At 40.7% G+C, this 24342-nt stretch overlaps 1 protein-coding gene across 1 annotated transcript; it reads right to left on the reverse strand.

Moving 5' to 3' along the window:
- Positions 1-7: 7 nt before the first annotated feature.
- THOC7 (THO complex 7) lies at positions 8-24309 on the reverse strand. The gene is made up of 8 exons (XM_043587862.1): positions 24112-24309; positions 8119-8236; positions 7079-7206; positions 6680-6766; positions 4067-4124; positions 2647-2713; positions 2495-2564; positions 8-1052 (listed from the first exon to the last, which is right to left on the reverse strand). The coding sequence occupies exons 1-8, from the start codon at positions 24128-24130 to the stop codon at positions 985-987; spliced, it is 615 nt and encodes a 204-aa protein (XP_043443797.1). The 5' UTR covers positions 24131-24309; the 3' UTR covers positions 8-984.
- Positions 24310-24342: the final 33 nt, after the last annotated feature.

The raw sequence follows: 24342 nt of genomic DNA on the forward strand, positions 1-24342 counted from the left end.
AAGCCAGTTAAAGGTATTATGACACTTTTAATATGACTACTACTGAGCTAATTTTCAACTTTCATATTTAAAGATAAGAATTCTTAAGATTACAAAAATTTAACATTGTTTAAAGTATGATTCATGCGAACTGTCATGTTTCCGAACTAAAATAAATGGTAAGGATGGAACCTAACAAGTACTGAGCATTAAATTCCATACTTAAGAAAATTACAAATGATTCAGCCTTAGCTTAATTTTTAAGATGATGAAATCCTTTATGCAAGACCATCTTAACAGACTGTTTTTCTGAGACAACTTTTTCTTTATCAATTTTTTTTTCTGCTGAAAATGACCCCTACATAATGAAACAGTAGGAGAAAACATATTCACAAAACATTTTATAACCACATTGCTCAAGTGTTGAGGAGAGAGATCTAGAAAGCAATGCATATTGATTTGCTTTCATCTTATAATTACCTCTTACACCACCGATTGTTAGTATCATGCAACTTCTCCCCAAATGAGCATACGCTACCCCTATTTTGAACATAATTTCACAAATTTGCAGCCCTCTTGAAGCCTATTCATGAACTCCATTTTCAAAAGTGATAACAATTTCCAGATTGACTCATTTTCTCACCCACATCCTGGAAATGCCGCTTTCTCACAACCTTCAACTTAGTTTATAAGCCAATCAGTGTTACCAGTTAAAAACTACCTACAACACTACTGAGCACAAAACATATCTGGCTTGAAAACATTTTATGAAACATTTTGGGATGTTGCTTCCTACCTTTCAAGAATAAAAAAGGCATTTCAATACAAACAAATCAGTATTAAAGTCTTTTTCCTTTGTGTAAAGAAATCGGAATGAACTGTGCATTAACATTTAAAAGCAAAGTAGTTCACTGCCCAAACTTTAAATCTCAAGAGTACAAGTTCCAAACACAGTGAGCATGTCGTTACTTCCGTATTCTTGGGAATGGTGAACCATTAGCCTGTCTATGGCTTGGAGTCTGTTTCCATGCTGGTTTCTTGAGCTTCTTCTACTTCGGAGAGCTTTTCATCATCTGTAGTTGAGAAAGAACCATAAAACTGCAGTCAGATTTCCTTAAGTTATATATTTAGCGAATACATGACAACATTTTTATCCTTTATTAGCTGATATATCTAAAAAGATGGCAAAATGGCAGTCTATGACTGCAATTGACCCACACGGTGTTTGGTTTTAAAAATGCTGTTTTGGCTGTTGGTGTTTATGAGCGTAATCAAAATGTAAAATTTATGTGATAGAATACATTAAAAAATTTTTTAATGCTTATTCATTTTTGAGAGAGAGAGAGAGAAAGAGAGACAGAGCATGAGCTAGGGAGGGGCAGAGAGAGGGAGACACAGAATGTGAAGCAGGCTCCAGGCTCCGAGCTGTCAGCACAGAGCCCGATGCGGGGCTCGAACCCACAAACTGTGAGATCATAACCTGAGCTGAAGTCACATGCTTAACTGACTGAGCCACCCGGGCGCCACTAGAATACATTTTTTAAAATGTATGTGAGAGAGGGGCACCTGGGTGGCTCAGTCAGTTAAGCGTCCGCCTTCGCTCAGGTCACGATTGAACTGCTCTTGGGTTTGAGCCTCACGTCAGGCTCTGTGTTGACAGCTTGGAGCCTGGAGCCTGCTTCGGATTCTGTGTCTCCCCTTCTCTCTGCCCCTCCCCTGCTCACGCTCTGTGTCTCAACAATGAATTAATGTTTAAAAAATGTAAAAAAAAAGTTTAAAATGTATGTGAGAGAATACATTTTTTTAAAAATCTAGGTTTTAGGCTTTTCTTTTCTTTCTTTCTTTTTTTAAATTTATTTCTTTATTTTGAGAGAGAGAGAGAAAGTGTGTGAGCAGAGGGAAGGGCAGAAAGAGAGAGGGAGAAAGAATCCCAAGCAGGTTCCCTCCCACTCTACCAGTGCAGAGCCTGACGCGGGGCTCAATCCAAAATCAAGAGTGGGATGCTCAACCAACTGAGCCACCCAGGTGCCCCTAGGCTTTTCTTGAAAATGATCAGGAAATCAGATAGCACAGAAGTTTCCAATTTGCTATAATCAATACAAAGAGCAAGTCTCCAGTTCCTGAAAGTACATTCCATTCACTGACTAGGCAAATGTGCTTATGTGCTAACTACTTCACCTCCTCACCATTGCCTGCCTGGGTCCTGAATTACTTCACAGCATTACTTTACAGCAATAAACTATAATAAACCAAGAAGAATTCCAAATCTATCACCTTTGCATTCCTCTTTATATGAAACACTGGTTATGTATGTAAATCATATGTTGTTACACCTTCAGGCTTTTCTGCATATATACGGAAAGCTGAACTACACGAATGCCTTCTGGCATCATCCAGCCATCCTCCTACTCTGAAACTGCAGGTGTGCTCTGTCAAGAGGACGTATATTTTAGAGGGCACACCCCTGGATCACGTAAAAGTCCTTAGAAGCATTCATTCCGTGACTTCTACTTACTTTCCAGCGTTTGCTGAAGTTCGTGGATGGTACTAAGTAGAACGTGAAACTGTTTCCGTCTCAGTTCCAGCTGTGTTCAGGAGAAAAGAGTTAATGCACACCGATCTGTAAACATACACATATCACAGAGGCTCAAATACGTGTGCAAATACCTTATCTTCCACACTTTCTTTAATATGTGAAAGATGCTCCAGTTCTTTTCCCAGAGACTCGAGTTCCCTGAAAATAATAAAACAGTGTTACATTTTGCTAATTGGGGAAGCAGAATTCACAATTATGCCTAAATTTTTAATTAGTAAAGAGTATTTAAGAAATTTTTTTAGAGGGTAAGAAGTTCTTAGACTCCATTACGATGAAACTTTGAAGCGAGGGATGTTTTCTTAACTTCTAAATGTGCACTAATTTCATTAAAATCAAATTTCTAGGTAATTTTTAAAATCTAAGAAGACACAGATAATAGGATGTCATACCCCCAAGAATTGACAACTTTTAATGTTTTGTCATTCTTATTTGACAAAATAAGTCTTTCTTCTTCTCTTTTTTTTGGTAAAAGAAATAAACACTGCAGATTAACTTGAGACACTAGAGCCTTATTGCCTGTCCTCTATCTCAGGCCTTTTATCTTCCTCTACTCCCCAGTCAGGCAATCACTGTATCATTCCAACCCATATATTTATTTGTCCCTCTAAATTATATACAGTATTAGTAGATAATGGGGGGACGTTAACTTTATAAATGGTTACTATTCTGCAAGTATTACAGAAGATCAGGAATAATTTAAAATTCATTGTATGTCTTCTGTTTTTCTTTTCACTGATTGTGTTTTGAAATCTGAGTTTAAAAAGCGTATAAGGGGCGCCTAGGTGGCTCAGTCGGTTAAACGTCCGACTTCAGCTCAGGTCATGATCCCACAGTCTGTGAGTTCGAGCCCCAAGTCAGGCTCTGTGCTGACAGCTCAGAGCCTGAAGCCTGCTTTGGATTCTGTGTCTCCCTTTCTCTCTGCTCCTCCCCTGCTCATGCTCTGTCTCTCTCTGTCTCAAAAATAAATAAAAGCATTAAAAAAAAAACTTTTAAAGTGTATATCTAAAAAAAAGTGTATATCTAATTTGTTTTACAGTCCTCATTTAGTATTCTACTATATGAGTACACCATATTTTATTTATCCATTTTAGAATGATGTATATTATATGAATTTATTTTTTTAAGTTTATTTATTTTTGAGAGTGAGAAGGACAGAGAATCCCAAGCAGACTCCACACTATCAGTGCAGAGCCAGGTGTGGGGCTCGAACTCACAAACCACAAGATCATGACCTGAGCCGAAACCAAGAGTTGGATGCTGAACCAAATGAGCCACCCAGGTGCCCCTATATGCATTTATTTTAGACCTAGAGGCAGTTAGATTGGAGGAAGGAAAAAATTTAATCAAGCAGCATTAGAATACGTTATTGGGAAGATGTGACCCCTCCTTCTGAAACATATTTTGTACTCCCATAAAAATGGAAAACATAGGCTAGTATGTGAACATTTATGTATAAAGATTAGTTCCTTTCAAAGTAAACGCTAAACTTACTTTAGTGTCTCATGTCTGTCTGGATGATGCTGGATCACTTTTGCCAAAGCATCATATTCTGAAAGATATAGAAATGTTTATCCAATTAAGGTTTTTTTGAACCTGGATATGAAAACAAAATGTATAACATGACAGATCTCTCCTAATCACTTTCTGAGTGCATAAAGAAATAAAAACAACTTAAGGATGGAAAGAGTATTGCCAATGTCACTTGGTTGGCCTATACCTATAATCCATTATTTCAAAACTTGTTTATTTTTTAATGTTTATTTGTTTTCGAGAGACAGAGACAGAGAGAGAGAGCAAGAGAGGGAGGGGAGGGGCAGAGAGAGAGGGAAACACAGAATTCAAAGCAGGCTCCAGGCTCTGAGCTATCAGCATAGAGCCCTATGCAGGACTCAAACACACGAAATGTGAGATCGTGACCTGAGTTGGAGTCGGACGTTTAATCAACTGAGCCACTCAGGTACCCCTATTTCAAAACAATTTTAAACAAGGACTTTTGCTCCCAATCTGTTTTTCCATTTTCCTATCCCTAGGTAGGATATAAGAAGCCAGCAGAGTATAAGTGAACTTAAGCCACTATTGATCATTAAGCAGACTGATTCTGATGAGGATCTTACTACCTATTTGCCCAGGAAAGAAAAGATCAGCTAGGTAAATATATTCTATCATTAATTTTGGATCTTAACAAGGGCAAATTACACATCTCATTCTCATTCTAAAGGTAAAGATTTCAGAAACTTAGAAATGATTTAAAATTCAGAACTGATAAAATTCCTTGTTTCTGTTCCACTGAGACTTTCAGGTTTCCTTGTTATTTCCTGTTGGCCTTTCTTATGAAATGATGAATGGCAGCATTCATTTAAAAGCCTCAGCTAATCCAGAAAAGGCACTGTAAAACATTTTTAAATTATTTTAGAATCGGTATTAATTATTAAATACATTGCTGTAAATTGGCCACTGAACTTGACCATATGCATTTTAGAACGAATTCAAAAAACAATTTTTTTAAAATAAGGAATTAAGCATCTTAATTGGTTCATTAAAATGTAAAATTCGTTGTCTTGAAAATCAGCATATTAATTCAATAAAAGTGTGACTTAAAAAGTTTTTTTAATGTTTATTTTTGAAAGAGACAGAGAGTCGGGGAGGGGCAGAGAGAGAGGGAGACACAGAATCAGAAGCAGGCTCCAGGCTCTGAGCTGTCAGCAAAGAGCCCAACATGGGACTTGAACTCACAAGCTGTGAGATCATGACCTGAGCCAAAGTCACATGCTTAACTGATTGTGCCATCCAGATGCCCCAATAAAAGTGTGACTTTTATTTCTTTATTTAAAAAGAAAACAAATTTTTAATATTTATTTTTGAGACAGAGAGACAGAGACAGAGACAGAAATAGGGTACGAGCAGGGGAGGGGCAAAGAGAGACAGAGACACAGAATTCGAAGCAGGCTCCAGGCTCTGAGCTGTCAGCACAGAGCACGACACAGGATTCCAACTCACAAACTGTGAGATCATGACCTGAGGCAAAGCTGGATACTTAACTGACTGAGCCACCCAGATGCCCCGAAAGTGTGACTTCTAATAAAATTTTTTTAGATTACAAAGTAATACGTGATCAGTGAAAAACAAAAACAAAAACAAAAAACCCTAAGCCATAAAACCCCACAGCCCCCAAATAATAACCGTTTACATTTTCTATTTCCTTCTAGTTTTTTTTTTTTTTCAATGTTTATTTATTTTTGGGACAGAGAGAGACAGAGCATGAACGGGGGAAGGGCAGAGAGAGAGGGAGACACAGAATCGGAAACAGGCTCCAGGCTCTGAGCCATCAGCCCAGAGCCCGACGCGGGGCTCGAACTCACGGACCGCGAGATCGTGACCTGGCTGAAGTCGGATGCTCAACCGACGGCGCCACCCAGGCGCCCCTCCTTCTAGTTTTTTGTATATAGGTTACAATTGTGATTATGCATTATATTTTTTATCTTTCTTTCTTTCAGTTTACATTATAGGAGAAGCAATGCCCCAGCCATTAAAAATTATTTTGGACTAGTTTTTATGGACTGCAATGAGGACAAACCCTGATTAAAAAACAAAAGAAATCAGGGCAAAACTAAACTTTACTCTTCCTCTTATTAGATATTTAGGCAGCTTGCAAATGTTTGCTTGCTTTGTACTTAATAAAAACTCACTGAGCTTAAATTCTTTTCTTTTTTCTCGCAAGTAGTTCCGTGAAACAAATAACAAACAAAACCTGAGGTCTAGTGTATTCGTCTGAATTGCCTTTGCTGATTAACTGTAACATTATTTAGGTAAAGGGGTCTGAAGAGTAAAAAGAAAAAATGAATACTTAAGAAATATTTGGATAATCAACACCATCCAGCAAACAAACAAACAAAAAAAACAACAAAAAAATTTTTTCCGGCATAGCCTTCCTTCTCCACTATTTTAAGGAATAACATAGCTTTAAAGAATTAAGTTTAGCTCCTAATTCTTTTTAATAATTCAGGTTGATTCTTACTGAAGATTTTACGACACAACATTAAAAACTGCATGAAAATAGTACTCAGTAATAAAGCATTTGCACACTAAATTCCACAAAACCCTTACCTTGGCGATTTTTTCGTATTCGCTTTGCTTGAAGAATTTGCTTTTTGCACTCAGCAATTTTTTCATGTGCTCCTGCAATGCTACATTCTATATGAAAAGGTTTTTTTTTTTAAAGACAGTTGTAACAACATGTATAATCTCCATCCATTTTTAATTTTAAAATGTGTTTTTAAATTAAGTTCCATTGCTAATAAAATAGATGCTGGGGTTTAAAAAACAGCTGTAACCCTAAGTATTGTATCATATCAGAATACATTTTTGTAGCTAACATTTACTATATTCTATTAACATTGTTATTATTTTACCACAAACCAAAGAAAAATGTTAGCAGATATTGTCTCCTTTGGGTCATAAAAATTAAAATTACATGGAAACATTAATTGCTTTAAGTTTCTTTACCTATTTCTTTGTAAATTTTTTCATAATTTTCCATTTCTCTGAGATTCATATCATATACCAGCAAAGTTTTCCCCATTGAGAATTCACATTGGGACAGCGTGCTCAGCATACGTTGGTACTGGCTGTATCTAGTGAAAAAGAGAGAAAAAACAGAATAAAGGTTTTTGTGAAATACCAAAGTTGAACCATTTTAGTACAGGCTAAGATTTGGTAATTAAATCCTATCAAGTTCTAAGAGAATCCTTTGCTTTATTTAAAATAATTTTTAAAAAATTTAAAAAATTATAAAATAATTTAAAATATCTTTCCCTTATGTTTTCTTTTTCCATATGTGATGTACTTGAATTTATAAACTGCTTTAGTTACACGTGCAAAGATGAGACCACTGTTCTTATCACTATAAGCTAAATTCAAACAACTACTTGTTTGAATTTTGTTTAAAATACATTTTAAAATGTTTTCATTAAGATGTTTTTTTATGCTCCCAATTTTATTTTCACAATTTTTTTCACTCTTTACAAAGATCTATGTGAAAAGTTAATTCAAATGAGGGAAATTTTTCTAACGCAAGAAAAATTATTAAATATGTATAAACCCTTGCAACAACTGTCTATTAGCTTATTAAAAAAAGAGAAAATTGAGGTGCCTGGATGGCTCAGTTGGTAGCACAGGTGACTCGTGATCTTGGGGTCATGTGTTCAAGCCCCATGTTGGGCCTACAGCTTACTTAAAAAAAAAAATAAAACAAAGACAATTTCATTTAGATACTTTGTCTAACTTACCTGCTAAAATTGACCAAATTAGTGAGCCAAAATTTAATTCTCCTTTCTTACCACCATACCTTCTGTGCATTTTAATAAACATAAAGCAGGCCTCTGAATAGAAAGAAAGACCAGAAAAATCTATAGCTGATTAACCCCAAATTGCCTCCACTGGACACTGAAGGTGAGTGAAAATCTGAAATACTGATAGGCTGTATACAGGGTTTAAACTCTTATCAGCCCACTGGTGTAGAAACAAAAGTGAGATGAAATAAATACCCCTCTTCCTGGGACCCAGAGTTGCACCATTTAATGAAACTTTTCACTAGCAGATTGATTCTCCGATCATCTCCAGCGCCGTCTCCATCAATTAGGAGGCGCTTCCGTATGACTTCGTCTGGAGGAAAGAAGAACATGAATTAAAATGATGGTCTGACTCTTGTTGACTTTCAGAAACAAGTAACTGATACCACTATTTATGCATTCATCCAAAAGAAAACCACTGAGATGTGAGTGTACTTCATGCCTCTAAACTGTGTACTTAAAGGTGGTTAAGACGGCAACTTTTGTTATGTAGGTTTTACTGCAATTGACGTGTGTTATTTCTATGTCCCTGTCAAGACAGTTATTGTCTATTGTGTGCCAGGCTGTGTACTAAGGGGCCAGGTTACAGCCTGCGCTAATGGATCCGCTCTTGTTGGGTTGCTAAGCAGAAATCGTTTCCGGGGACCATCAAAGAAATAAGCCCAGAGTTCTTGGAGAGCTTTTTGGGGGAAAAACCTGTCCACACAGAGGGCTGAGGTGTTCCTATCTCTGACTAGTGTGAGGTAGAGACAGAAGGTACAGAAAGAAAAGGTTTGAAAGAGGTAGTGGCAGACTGGGCAAAGAGAGGTGGGTCAGAGAAAAGAGAATGGGTTTATCAAAAAAAATAAGTGTCATTTAGTCATTATGTCTGCGATGTTTCTTTCCCCATGAAGGTTTTTTTGTTTTGTTTTGTTTTGTTTTGTTTTGTTTTGTTTTGTTTTAAAGCGAGGCTGTCTCACTCTTGCTCCAAGGAGAAGAAAAAAGATAAAACAGAAGAGCAGGGCAGGTAATGACGAGGAGCTCTAAGTGGGGCTCTTGTCGGCCTGTCCGGCAGCCCGGAGCTAGTGTTCTTGCTGGACAAAGTAATCCTGGATCGTGAAGAGAGAAAGGCAGGTTGAAACCCAATAAAACATAAATTTTCATCTACCAGATTTGTGAAGATCAAAATACCCGATAAAAAGGGTTGGCAAGGATCCTGAGAAAGTGCACTTACACACACTGATGGAAGGTACAGTGGCACCCTCTTTGTGGGGCAAATGGGTGACAACAAATGGTGTTTAAAACATACATCCCGGGCACCTGGGTGGCTCAGTTGGTTAAGCGCCTAACTCGATTTCAGCTCAGGTCATGATATCACAGTACATAAGATTGAGCCCCACATCAGGCTCTGAGCTTACAGGGTAGAGCCTGCTTGGGATTCCCTCTCTCTCTCTCTTTCTCTCTCTCTCTCTCTTGCTCTGCCTGCCCCTCCCCCACTTGATCTCTTTCTCTCCCCACTTATCTATTTCTCTTAAAATAAATAAATGTTAAAAAAAAAAACAAAACAAAACTAAGATGCACCTACCTTTTTGACCCCGTAACTCCAATTCTAGGAATTCATCCCATAGATAACATCCCATAGATAACTGTGCACCCATGCACAGAGATAAATGTAAAGGGATGTTCTTAGCGTTGCTCATAGTAGAAAGATTGCAAAGCTAAACATTTACCAGTAAGAGACTGGTTAAATTATGAAACGTTCATATAATGTATTATGCAGCCAAAAGAATAACGTGGATGTACATACTGATGCCCGAAAATCTCCTTTGATACATGAAGTGAAATGAAAACAAAACAGGTGAAGAGAAGCATACAGTTAGCTGTTATCTGTGTGGAAAAGGGGGAGGCTTTGTGTATGTGCATATGTGTGCACATTGCACATGTATGTGTTTATGCATTCAAAGAATATCTTTGGAAGGAACACAGGAAACTGGTAATAGTGCTTTCTTCTGGTGAAAAGGACTACAAAGATGAGAAAAAAAAATTGAATTTTCTGTATTATTTTGCAGAATTGTTTGTTTTTCATCATGTGCATGCATTATTTTTTTAAAATAAATTTTAAAGTGTGAATAATTCCTGGAGAGCCTGCATGATGAATCAACAGCAAAATCTTTGAACAATAGTTCCTGTGTGTGGGCAGAAGTATTTGTGAGCGCAGGTGCAACGGAGATAAACTTTAGAAGGCAGGTGGCTGTAGTTTTAAAATCTATTCTGTGACAACATCAGATAAACACTTTTAGAATTGGGTTTTGTTCTCGGAGTCATGGCTTTGACAGGCAGCTCAAGTTATCGATTCATCAGGTATTTTAATGTTACACTTTAAAATACAAACTAATGCTTTCAGTTTTTGACCACCAACAATGTTATTTGAGGAGCCTCAGACAAAACAGTCCTTGAAGAGATTAAAATGCAGAAAATGAGTTGATCTTATTTTTTATTGCAAACATCCTCTAACTTTGTTAAAAGTTAAAGTAATCTCGGGCGCCTGGGTGGCGCAGTCGGTTAAGCGTCCGACTTCAGCCAGGTCACGATCTCGCGGTCCGTGAGTTCGAGCCCCGCGTCGGCTCTGGGCTGATGGCTCAGAGCCTGGAGCCTGTTTCCGATTCTGTGTCTCCCTCTCTCTCTGCCCCTCCCCCGTTCATGGTCTGTCTCTCTCTGTCCCAAAAATAAATAAAAACGTTGAAAAAAATTAAAAAAAAAAAAAAAGTTAAAGTAATCTCTACACTGGGCACTGGACACGGGAGCACCTGCTCCAGAGGGTGCATATTCTGATGTTTGATGCTATTCCATTCCTTTCCTTTCTTTTGGTCAATTTGTTTTCTTTCTTTTCTTTTCTTTCCTTAAGTTTATTAATTTTGAGAGAGAGAGAGAGAGAGAGAGCGAGCGAGCACATACCAGTTGGGGAGGGGCAGAGAGAGAGGGGAGAGAGAGAATCCCAAGAAGGCTCTGCGACGTCATCCAGGAGCCTTACGTGAGGCTCGACCCCACGAACTGTGAGATCATGACCTGAGCAGAAGTCAAGAGGCAGACACCTAACTGGCTGAGATACCTAGATGCCCCATCAATTTCTTGTTTTCTTATCTCTGCTCTTCCAACCCCCCCAGCAAACCCCATCTTCCTCCCAGATACTGGGGCATCCTACTTTATTGAGGCCCAGGGATTTCAAATATAAATGCATTCACGGAATAGGATATAGGAAAATTGGGGAATGAGTACCCACCCAAAGCGGGGAAACTATTACCACAGATGGCTTTTCAAGAGCTTTTTAAAGTTTGGTGACTAACTACAAATGTTTCAAGCACGTTTTGTGATCATTCCAGCTGCATATTTAAGATCTGGGTACCTTTATATATGCAATATATATATTATATAAATAATACAATAATATATTATTTATATAATTATAAAATTATAAAAATTACAAAATTTTACAATTATAAAAATTTCTGAAAAATGTTTTGAACACTGTACAGGCCAAATACACTTGGGGAAAAGGTTCATGAGGTTCATGTCTTATTCATGGTTTCCTCCTCAACCTCTCACACTGTGTCTTTACACTTCTGATGCTCAATAAATATTTCTTACATTGGATTTGTGGTGCCTGCCCCAGACCATCTGCCCTCTGAAGAGCTCTGTTTCAATAAGATACTAACAAGGATCAGCAGGCAACCATCTTTATCTTCAGGTCCAAAGCCGAGATTTCTCTTCTTGTACAAAAGACAAGAATTCTTGATCAATGAGCAGATGTGTTCACACGGTACCAGGAATTCTAAGGATGTGAGATAAAGAATTGAGCTCTTTTGCTCTAGGTGGAGACATAACATGCATATGAACACAAATACAGAGGAGGCTGGGAATGTTAAATAAGTGTGAAGACCCATAATAGAGGAGATTAGGAGGACAGCTCCCTTTGGCTTGGGGGGAGTTAGGGGAAGTGGAATTTGGGCTGCTCTCCTCATACTTAAAAATTACCAACCAAGAAAGCTAAAAGGTATTTATTTTAACAATATCTACCTAAACTTCAAATGACATATGCCTTTGGCCCAAGAATCCTGGATAAACTTGCACATATGCAGTATGACATATGCCCATCAACAGGGGACTAGATAAACTTTGGAATAAGGATATGATGGAATACTATGAAGCCATAGAAAAACAAAGAATGAGGAAATGTCTATGTACTGATACACAGAGCTCAGTTAAGATAACTTGATAAAAGAGCAAAGTGAGGCAGTACGTATGGCAAGTTTCCTTTCACATATAAATGGGGGGAAATGTATCCATACAGATACCCTAGAATGATATATAAGAAACTAATAGAAGGGGCTACCAAGGGAGAGGGGCAGGGTAAGTGGGATAGAGAACAGTTTGGAAGATGGGGAAATATCTTTCTATATTATTTGACTTTTGAGCCGTATGAGCACTCAAAATCTGTTAGCTGCTGTTTAAAAAAGAAAGCTATGATTATGGTGATGGTATCACAGCTGTTCGCATATGTCCAGATGCAGTGAATTGTACACATAAAATATGCAGTTCTTTGTATAAAATTATACCTCAATAAAGATGTTGGAAAACAGAAACAAAAACAAAGGGGGCGCCTGGTTGGCTCAGTCTCTGGGTTGTGAGTTCAAGCCCCATGTTGGGTGTAGATATTACTTAAAAAAATAAAATCTTTAAATAAACAAATAAACGAATTTTTAAAAAGGAAAAAAAAAAAAAAAGAAAAAAGAAAGCAAGCTAAAGTCCTTTCCCTGCCCCCACCACAGGCAGGGAGAAAGCTGTGAGCTCCAGCAGAGGTGGGGAATCAGAGACTGGATATAAAATGTGTACACGTGAGAACATCAGGGAGGCTGCACAAATCTTGGGACCCAAGGACAGAAAGGCAATTAGAGGTCAGAATGTGGGCGTCTCCACTAGTGAATGCCAAACCAGCAGACTTGGACCTTGCCGGTGGGCATCTGGGAACTGCTAAAGATTCAGGAGCAGGACTTTCTAGGAAGATGAAGCTGAGGACAATGTACAAAATGGACTGCATCTGGGAAAAGCCCAAAGGCAGGGGAGCTATGAGGAGGCTACCAAGGCACAGGCAGTTGGAGGTAAAATGGCATGAAAATTAGAGATTAGAATCACAGGTCCTGGGGCTCCTGGGTGGCTCAGTTGGTTAAGCAGCTGACTTCAGCTCAGATTATGACCTCATAGTTCGTGAGTTCAAGCCCCGTATGGGGCTCTCTGCTGTCAGTGTGGAACCTGCTTGGGACCCTCTGTCTGTCTGTCTCTCTCTCTCAAAATGCCAAGGTGGCCTGAGTAGGAGTGTGGTCAGACCAATTCTGGTACCACTGGGGATTCCCTGTCAAGGCAGTTCCGGGCCCTTCTCCCAATTCAGTCTCTTCCTTCAAAGCCAACCCCCTGGGCCAAAGTCAAAAACTGGGACCAAACATACAGTGTTTGCTTTGTGTGTGTGGCACCAAACTTCACTTCATCGATAAAATGGGAATAAACCTTCTTCCGTAAAATGGGAACAGCATCTCCACTGTGAAGGAATGCTGCTGTGAAACTTCACAGAAATGAAATTACACAAAGGAGCACAATGCCTTTTCATGGTGGGAAAGCAAGAAAAAGAGAAAAAGAAAGTTACTTATATGTTTATTTTTTTTAATGCTCACTTATTTTTCATTTTTTTACTTTAGAGAGAGAGAGATTGAGTGGAGGAGAGGGGCAGAGGGAGACAAAGAGAATGAGGGAGAGAAAGAGAGAGAGAGAGAAAGAGAGAGAGAGAGATTGCAAGCATGGGAAAGGGGCAGAGAGAGAGAGAGAGAGAGAGAAAGAATCTTAAGCAGGCTTCATGCTCAGCATAGAGCCTGACACAGAGCTTGTTCCCACACCCTGGGATCATGACCTGAACCAAAATCAAGAGCTGGAAGCTTAAATGACTGAACAACCCAGGCATCCCATATGTTAAATTTTTTTAAAACATTTTATTTTTGGGGCGCCTGGGTGGCACAGTCGGTTAAGCGTCCGACTTCAGCCAGGTCACGATCTCGCGGTCCGTGAGTTCGAGCCCCGCGTCGGGCTGTGGGCTGATGGCCCAGAGCCTGGAGCCTGCTTCCGATTCTGTGTCTCCCTCTCTCTCTGCCCCTCCCCCGTTCATGCTCTGTCTCTCTCTGTCCCAAAAATAAATTAAAAAACTTTGAAAAAAAAAAAAAACATTTTATTTTTAAGCAATCTCCATATGCAATGTGGGGCTCAAACTCACAGCCCTGAGATCAAGAGTCACTTGCTCTACAGACTGACCCAGCCAGGTGCCCCAGCTTATGTTAAATTTAATCCACAACTTGTACCATCCTAAAAATCTTGAGAAGTGAGTAAACATTGTGGAAGATATCTGTAGATGCATCTAAACAACTACACAGGTATATATTAGGCACTTACGCATACGGAGTTTTAACCGGTTAGGATTTCTCCCAAATTTGCTTCTATCTCAAGCTTCATATTGCAAGGTCACAGTATTTCTAGCTTAAACTGCATAGACAGTTGTTGCCTAGAAAATTCTCTGGGGATAAAAATTCCTGAAATAACGTAAATAAAATAGAGCACAGCTCCAACAGCAATAAAATAAAAGGGTACAGTGTCAGTTTGAAAACAGCTTTTTCTTTTTAAATATAAAGATGGGCTGCTGATGGTTCCTAACACAAATGACATGAGCATTGTTATTCTTAATGATGCCTCATCAATTAGCGCTAGACTGAACACACCTAAAATATGCTTTGTTTACTACATACACTGACTTCAAAAATTATCATCATGCTCGAAACTATAAGCAACTTAAATGCTAATATTAATAATTTGGACAGGCCTTAGCCCACCCTATAAAAACAGTAGGCATGGCTTAGAAAACTATTTTAATGATGCTATCAATATTATTCCTTAGTTGTCATGATTGCTTTCTTTACTGACTATGAGGACCAGTGCCATCTGGAAAGAGCTTCTAACCCCAAATACCTAACATTTGTCCTGAGATGGTGGTTTTCCGCCTGACTTTAGAATTATAGGAAGATTTCCTATTGGATTCAGTTATATGTTGTGCCACAATTATACCCACAGTCTGCCATTCAAAATCACTTTAAAATCAGTTATGACACATGTATGCCGACAAGCAAATATTTACTCGCAAAATTGGGATGCATTTTGGACCCCTTTCTGTCTTATATACTGACCTATTTACTACCTAGAAGAAATATGTAATCACTTAAAACACCAAATAATCCTCAAAAAGCCCTTGCAAGGGGTTAGATTTTTAATACCCCATTTTCTATAAACAGAGAGGCAGGAAGAAATGACTGCTTTACAGTCACGAGACCAACTCCCCTCCTCCAAGCCTCGGGTCAGTTGACACGGCCATTTTAGCTGTGCTCTCATTTTATCCGGGAAAGGACAATCTCTCATAAACCCAGACTAACATTCTTTTCAAAATTCATCATTGTTATTAAAACCCTGATTACAAAACAAGGTTTCAGAACACCTTGGGGCAAATATTCAAGATAGGAAAAAGAAAACAATGGAAGATAATAGGAAAATGGAAGGTAATGGTGGGCCAACTTTCAAAACACTTCTTTAGGGACAGGTCAAGGCTTCACAACCAGTGTCAAGGGCCTCATGGTGAATGTAACTTCCTCCTAGGGCTAAGCTACTCTCAAGTGTGCCTCCCTAAACTGCTAGACCTTATAGCAACCTATAAGATTGCTTAAAAGCAACCTCACCTGCTTTTAGGAAATAGCAATTCTGTGACCTCCCAATGAAGATTAGCATTTCCTTTCTAAAGGCACTTTAGCAAAGAATTCTGTTAGCACAGAAATGCACCACTGAATTTTTCTTGGTGTTCCAACCAAGAAACTGGTGGATCCAAACTGAAAACCAGAGGGATAAATTTTATTTAACGCTTTCAGACAGGGTGAACTTGAAACAGCGGGCTACTACAGCAATGTAGCAATATGTATCAAAATTAAAATATGTATATTCTTTGACCTGACTTCTAGAAATTATTCCCACAGGTGTGTGAAGACATCTATACAAGTATCTCTATTAGACACTACTTGTAAGAGAAAACAACTGGAAATAATTAAGTGCTTGGCAGAGAATTAATTTTAAAAATATAACAGAATACTACACAATTGATACAAAATAATGAGGTAGAAAGAGCTTCAAGATGTAGTAGAAAGAGTTCTAAGATGTAACAGTTATAGAAGTATATAGCACAGGTGTGCCTGGTGGCTCAGTTGGTTAAGCAACCAACTCTTGTTCTCAGGGTCATGAGTTCAAGCCCTGTGTTCAGCTCCAGGCTGGGCATAGAGCCTACTTGGAAAAAAAAAGTGTAACACAGAAGAGTTTGTAAATGTTTGCATAAAATTTTAAAGTATGCATACACAGTGGCCTACGACTAACATATATATAATGTTTGCAATATGCTATGTGTTTTTCACATATAAACACGTTGAATCTGCACGATAGCCCTATAAAGTAGATATTACTACCCCTATTTTACCCGTGAAGGAACTGAAAGTTGCTCAGATTAAATGTCACCGGAAATAAGGAGTGGAGCTGAGACCCAAACTCAGAAGTTTGGCACTAGAGAAAGTGCTTTTTACCCTTTACAGGCACTTAAAAATCATTCTGAAAAGGTGCACGCACACACACAAAAACAGTTTCTAATAATTACCTCTGGGAAGAGGGATTAGCCATGGAAGGTGAAGTGGGGAGGGTTTTCACTTGTCACTTGATGCTTTTTTCTCGAATTGTCGGACATGCATTACTTTTCTTTTTAAAAATACCAACAGTGGTTATCTGGAGAGTGAGTTTATTGGTCATTTTGAGGCATTTTTCTTCATTTCTTCTGCATTAAAAATTCTATTCTATGTCCTTTAATAAATCTATCATGTGTTAACAAGAAAAAAGAAAACTTTTGACCAACAACAAAAGGAAACCAAAGGAAAAAAGGAAACTTTTGACCAATAACAAAAGAAACTAGGGCCGTGCAAAACCAGTGTGCATGCAGACTGCTGTTAGATTTATCACTGGATCACCCCTGCTTATGGGTTATTAGGCTGAATTATGTGTGTCTCATTGTTTTAGATTACTTATGGTAAAATAACACGTAGCCCCTCCTTTCAAGAAGCTTAAAATCACTAAAACAATTTTGAAGGCCAACAATATCAAGAAGTCACAAAAAGGCAGTGGAAAGAACAGTAAATATGACGGTTTGCTTTTTCCATGTAAATATTGATCTCTTGTGAGATACTTAGAGCTAGTCTAAATACATTGCTGATGCCAAAGTAAATTACTTAAACCAAAATTAAATTTTAAAAAATTTTAATAAAGCAAAAATAATAGTGTTGAGGTCCTTTGTTTATCTCTAGATTTACTGAGACGTTTAGAGAAAGGTGCTGATAAAGTCAAGATTGAAACTCCAATCTTGCTTTGAGAAACCATGTTATCTAGCTAAAGAAACATTATTTTATAGTTGCACTGTTTTTTTTTAAATTTTTTTTTTAACGTTTTATTTATTTTTGAGACAGAGAGAGACAGTGCATGAACGGGGGAGGGGCAGAGAGAGAGGGAGACACAGAATTGGAAGCAGGCTCCAGGCTCTGAGCCATCAGCCCAGAGCCCGACGCGGGGCTCGAACTCACGGACCTCGAGATCGTGACCTGAGCCGAAGTCGGCCGCCCAACCGACTGAGCCACCCAGGTGCCCCTATAGTTGCACTGTTAAGCCCTGTGCTGGGATCACAGCTGAAGGAACAAAGTGGCCAAACTCCACGACCACGAATGGAGTCATTCATTGATCCGCAACTGAAATAGGAATAATAGCAGCGGGCACTTGTACAGCATTTATAAGCTCCTATTTGATGACCATACATCTTGTTTGTTCCTTTCACTCTGAAAAGTTTGGACCATAAATTTGTCCTTCAATTTCGAAGTGCTTTACGTGTATTATCACGCCTCACTCTTGAAGAAACCCTATAAAGTGCGTATTACTATCTTCTTTTTACCCAGGAGTAGTGTTGCCTCTGCAGTCACAGGAAAATATACACAATCACATTATTAGAAAGTGACAGTACAGCTGCAGACTGTTGTGCATATTGACCACAGGCATGTTAAAAACCATTATTTCGGGGCGCCTGGGTGGCTCAGTCGGTTAAGCGTCCGAAGTCAGCTCAGGTCATGATCTCGCGGTCCGTGAGTTCGAGACCCACGTCGGGCTCTGTGCTGACCGCTCAGAGCCTGGAGCCTGTTTCAGGCTCTGTGTCTCCCTCTCTCTCTGACCCTCCCCCATTCATGCTCTGTCTCTCTCTGTCTCAAAAATAAATTAACGTTAAAAAAAATTTTTTTTAAAACCATTATTTCAAGCTGTAACAAGCATGTATTCAAGCATTATACTTTCTAATTAAAAAAACAAAGACATATATACAGTAGAATACCACTCAGCCATAAAAAAGGAAATCTTGTCACTTACAAAAACATGGATAGACCCTGAGGGCATTATGCTAAATGAAACAAGTCAGACAGAGAAAGACAAATACTATATGATTTCACTTACATGTGGCACCTAAAACACAACTGAAAAAACAATAAAAAACAAACAAACCCATACAGAGAACAGATTAGTGGTTACCAGAGGGAATGGGTTATTGCAGGATAGGTGAAATGAGGGAAGGGGGTCAATTGTATGGTGATGAATGGTAACTAGGTTTATCAAGGCAATCACTTTGCAGTGCATTCAAATACCAAACGATGTTGTACATCTGAAACTAATATTATGTACTCAATTCATCTCAATTCAAAACACTACCGTCAAAACCAAAAAGCTCTGTTATATGGAACGTAGAGCCACAGCCCGGCTCCCTGCCACCCCTTTCCCATCTCCCATATGTGCTCTGGCACATAGATATATATACCTAATGTTCTCTGTACTGTAAGAAGTGCTTTTGAAATGATTCTATCAGGGTACTAACACTGTTTAACACCCTTTAAATTAACACACACAAAATACAAACTGTGAATATAGTTTAAATTAACAGTGACACCATTTAAACTATTTTTGCAGTTCGCCAAAATACTGGGTAGCAACAGGGGGAGGAAAGAGAATGGCTTTGCCAAGAACTAGCTATGTGACAGTAAGTCACTAACTTCCCGGGACCTCTATTTTTCCATCAATAAAATGGTAGTGTTGGTGATGATATCTATAGTTCAGTGCCCATAGATAACAAATACAGGGTCTCTCCACTTCCCTCTGAGGAGGGCACTTTCTCAAAGTAACCAGTGTCCTTGTACAGGGGACAGGGAATAAAGAGCTTCTTCTCCCAAGAGCTCCCAGTCCAACTGGATAGGCAAATCCGTATGTAAGGATTACATGAGGGCACGGCACCTTGCCAGGCACCGCAAATCTGTAAGAGGGCATTAGCGGTCCTTTAGGCTCCAGAGACATAATTTTTCAGGATGACTGAGCTATCCAGGTCACTCCTCCATCATCTTTGCTGCCATCATCCTAATCCAAAATCACCTGGACTCTTGGAATACTTCTTGTTGGCCTCCCTGCTTTGATTCTTACCATCCAAGAATTCATTCTATACACGGGAGCCCCGAATGATCCAAAAGAGGTGTGGGAGGGGTGCCTGGGTGGCTTAGTCAGTTGGGTATCGACTCTTGATTTCGGCTCAGGTCAATGATCTCATGGTTCCTGAGATTGAGCCCTGCATTAGGCTCTGTGCTGACAGCGCAGAGCCTAACTGGGATTCTCTCTCCCTCTCTCTCAAAATAAATAAATGTAACAACAACAACAAAAAAGAAGTATGGGATCACTAATTTTTCTGCTTAAAATCATCCAATCATATCTAAGTATCAACAGAAGACAATCCAATCTCCAAGGCTCTTGGCGAGCTCCTGTTTACTTATCTGACCTCCTTTTCTAGCATATTCCTCCTGGCCCACCTGGATACTAGCCCTTATCTTACTCCTTAACCTTTATTCCTTATCTTCTCTAAAGGGCACAGAGCTTATTTTCGCCTCAGGCCTTTGCGCTAGTTGTAGCCTGTCTTGTATACTTTCCTGGGCTCTTCACAGGGTTGACCCCTTCAGGCCTTACTCTAAAGGTTACTTTTCAGAGAGATCATACCTGACTATTGGCAGCCCTCCCCCATTATTCTTTCATATTCCATCCAGTTCTTTTTCAGAAGTTATTTCAGAACTTCATCACGTTCTTTCTCAGAAATGATCTTACTTATTTGATTTTTATGCTATTGCTTCTGTCCCTCAAGCAGAAGCCAGGTCTTCCTTGGTAGTTTACTGCTATAGACAGCACCCCGAATTGGGACTAGAAGGTATGTTGACCTATCATACCCACTCCTCACTTCTGCTTGATTTTTGCCAAAAGCCCATTTGAGGAAAACCATGTTTACTGTATCTATAGTTCAGGGTCCATATTGCCTGAAAAAGTTATATTTCATCCTTTCTTCTATGATCTAAGTATTCTTAAAACAAATTAGCAAAAAAAAACCCAAAAAACAAAAAACAAAAACAAAACACAAAACAAAACCACAAAAAACCCTCCAAACAAAACAAAAACAAAAACACACCTTGGTCTGAATTAAGGCAGACCAGTAGAAGTATTCACCTAAACCACATGGCCTATTGGCTTTTGGATGCCTTTCTAAATTGTGAGTTAGCCTTCTTTGACCTAGTCAGGGATGTGCTAAGTAACAGCCCTATGATCATCAGTGCCGATAAAAGGTTACAGATAGGATACTGCCTTGTCTTTATGGAGCCTCTACAGATCAACTTTTTCTCTCGTGTTTAAATCACAAAGAACTGCTTATCCTGTGTATCTCATGTTGCCTTCTCTCATGTACACGAGATCACACAGTGGAAGTGGACCAGGTTCTGCCTCTTGCTATGAACTAGAGAAAGAGTCACTTCCAGCTGTCTTAATTAACGTACCAGATTTTACCTCTTGCATTTTGAAGATCATACACTTCTAATTCCTCTAGTCTTCCTTACTTTCAGTGCTCTGTTTTGCCATTTTCTCATCCATTTTTCATGTTTTCATATTATGGTGAACTGCCTTAAATATTTTCTAGAATGTATCATTTAAGTAAATTAAGTACTGAGGGCTACAACAGCAACAGGCATAAAATAATATGGTTAAGAGGTGAAAGATCAACTGGTTCTAAAAAGAGAGGAGGTGAATATTTGAGGTGGGTCTTGAAGAATAAATGACAGTTACCAGGCTGGAAAGGGCAATCTGTGCAAATACAGAGATAAAGAAGACACAGCCCTCATCAAAGGAAAATGGAGAAGAGACGAGAAAACCAATTCTTACATTTAATAGTCTTTGCTGAACATTTCTATATGTTGGACTCAGTGCAAAGCACTTTACAACTTTTATTGCATTTAAACCTCTAAACAACCCTTATGAGGTAGATTTTATTATTATCCCCATTTATAAAGAATAAAACTGAGGCCCAAAGAGGTTAATTAACCTATACAAGGTCAGACAGCTTTTAAGTGACGAAGTAGGGATTCCTGTGGCCTCTAAGGATATGTGGGGGGTGGGGCATTTGACTGAAGTCACTACTGTTTCTAGAACTCATCTTCCCTTCCCATCTTCCATGTTGACCCTACCTCAATAAATAGAGAAGTAGTACATTTAGCACATACTCACTCAAATCAGCAGCCTGGATTAATACTCAGTTCTTCCCCATACATCCACTCAATCAGTCCTGGCATTCTATCTTATTCTACTTCTCTGTTATTGTCTGAGCTCCCGTTATCTCTTACTAGGACTACTGTAGCAGTAGCTGAGAGACTGGATGCACAGTAGTGAGGGACAAAAACTCTGCAGTCAGACTGCCTGGCTCTCAGCTCAGGCTCTATAACTTACTAACTGTGCAAACTTGGGCAAGTTACTTAACCTCCTTGTGTCCCGGTTTCATCTGTAAAGTGGAGTTAATGATTAGAACACTCCTTGACGTGTGATGAATACTATACAAATGTTAGAGAGAACGTAACTCCTCGCTTCCCCTCATCATTCTTCACATAGTAGAGTGGGGTGGTGGCTTTTTTTTTTTTTAATGCAAATCTGATCATACCACACCAATGTTAAATTGTTTCCCATTGCCCTTAGAAATCTCTGGCTATAACTTTTTTTTTTTTTTAATTTTTAACATTCATTTTTGAGAAATAGAGAGGGCGTGAGCAGGGGAGGGGCAGAGAAGAGAGGGAGACACAGAATCTGAAGCAGGCTCCAGGCTCTGAGCTGTCCGCACAGAGTCCGACTCGGGGCTCAAACTCACAATCTGTGAGATCATGACCTGAGCCAAGGTTGGAGGCTCAACAGACTGAGCCACCCAGGGGCACCGCAACTTTGTAAATTCTAGCCAGCATTGGTCATCTTTGAGTTCTTCCAACACTTTGGGGCTTTTGCATAGATGGTTCCCACCTGGAACACGAGTCCAACCACAACTATTTATTTTTCAAAGATGTGACTAAGGTGGCTTCTTGAGTTCAAGCCCCACATCGGGCTCACTGCTTGTCAGCCCGTTGGCACAGAGCCTGATTAGGATCCTCTGTCCCCCCTCCCCAGCTTGCACTCTGTCAAAAATAAATAAATATTTTAAAAATGGGATTAAAAGTAACTGTCTCACGGAGGCTAATCTTCGAGAATGGATAAGCCATCTTTGCTACATGCTGCTATAGTTCCCAAACTTGTACTTCCCCTGTGGAAACATGTGCCACCCTTAAAACTAATTATCCAAGGCCTCTTTCCACCAGAGTGCAACCTGAGAAGGGGAAACAGTCTTGTCTGTTGGTTCTGGACTGTAATTCCAAGGCCTAGCCCAGATGGGGTAAATAAAACTGGAATGAAGCAAAGATAAAATTTCCCATGAAGCTCCTGGACCTCTAAGTAAGCCTCCCACTTCACTACTTACTGCAAATGCCTGCTTATTACTCTTCTTCCCATTGCTGGCCCTTTCATGTGGGGATCCTGTGGACCCCCAACTTTTCACAAGTGGCCTGTCCACAGGCATCTACCCTTACTGGTCAGCAGCCCTAAACATTCCCTTCCCACATGGTAAAGGACTTCCTTCGTCCTTAGGTTCCCCCTTCAGCGGCCCATCAGGCCTGTCCACCTTCCCCAAGGTGGCCCTCTGTTTTATTTCTGTCCACCCCCTCGGTCTCTCCTCACCAGGGCCCACCTTCCCTAAACTGTCCTCACAACTTTGCACAAACCCAGCCTCTGCCTGCCGACCCTCCCCCCATTCCTGCCCACAGACCACCGTACCCAACACATAAACACACACAAACACATCTTTTATTGTCTTGATCTACCCTATCCCCGCACTGGCTCCTCCTAAATCCCCCAAGCCCACTCTTAGATTGTCCTCCGCATACTCTGTCGACATCTATCCTTTTTAGATAATTGTCCCTAGTTGCAATCCAGGACTAGTTCTCGGGCACCGCTGCCATCCGCCCCACTCTGCCCCCCCCCCCCCACCTGTCCAGAAGACCCCTGCAAGTGTCACCCTCTGTAGGCTGACACCCCTAGAACCGCCCTGGAACGTGTCTCTTTGTCCGAGCTTGGCCCGAAACCTCGTGTCCTCACTCTCCAGCCCCTCCGAGGCCCTCCGGACCCCGGACGGCAGGGTCTCCACCATTCCCTCCCCTTCGCCACTGCTCGGACCCCATATTCTCACCAAGCGCTCCCTCACCACATCCGCCGACGGCCCGGACCCCTTCCTGGTACCACCCGCCCACGCACCCTGCCACCGTTCCCGGCCACCGCCCCCCGCCCCCCCCCCCCCCACGTGTGCTCCCAGCCCCGCGACCATCCTCCCAGCACACCGTCCTCCAGGCCCGGGGCGGACTCCGGCCGGGAGTCCCAGGGGCAGCAGGGGCCCGGGGAGAGGCCCGAAGGACTGGGGTCGGGGGGGGGGGGGGGGTTGGGAAGCGGCCGGGAAAGGCCGGCTCTCCGAGGGGGTCTGATCGCGGAGGCCGAGGGGCTCCCGGAAGAGGCCGATGAGGCCGGGGGCCTCGGGGAAGGCCGGGGAGGCCGAGGGGCTCGGCGCAGAGGGCCGGGGTGGCGGCGAGCGGGCCTCACCGTCAGTCACGGCTCCCATGGCGTGCGCGGCGGCGGCGGCGGCGCAAGCTGAGGCGGCGGTTGGCGGCGGCGGAGGTCAAACTCCCACAATGCAGCCGGGTAAACAGCCATGGAGGAGGAGGCGGCGGCGCCCGCGGCCGCCCGCTCCGACGCCTGAGCCGCGCCGCCGCCGCCGCCGCCGCGGGACCCGCGCTCCCCGCGCCCCCCGCACTGCCCGGGGGGGGGCCGCGG

This window comes from Prionailurus bengalensis, chromosome A2 (genome assembly GCF_016509475.1).
Source record: "Prionailurus bengalensis isolate Pbe53 chromosome A2, Fcat_Pben_1.1_paternal_pri, whole genome shotgun sequence".
In the NCBI taxonomy this organism is placed as follows: domain Eukaryota; kingdom Metazoa; phylum Chordata; class Mammalia; order Carnivora; family Felidae; genus Prionailurus; species Prionailurus bengalensis.

What these genes read in the sequence shown, in the direction of transcription:
- THOC7 (XM_043587862.1), bottom strand. An exon ending in AAAAATTTACAAAGAAATAG is followed by an intron (nt 6,767 to 7,078) that starts GTAAAGAAACTT and finishes CTTTTCATATAG; the next exon opens with AATGTAGCATTGCAGGAGCA. An exon ending in ACTTCAGCAAACGCTGGAAA is followed by an intron (nt 1,053 to 2,494) that starts GTAAGTAGAAGT and finishes TCTCAACTACAG; the next exon opens with ATGATGAAAAGCTCTCCGAA.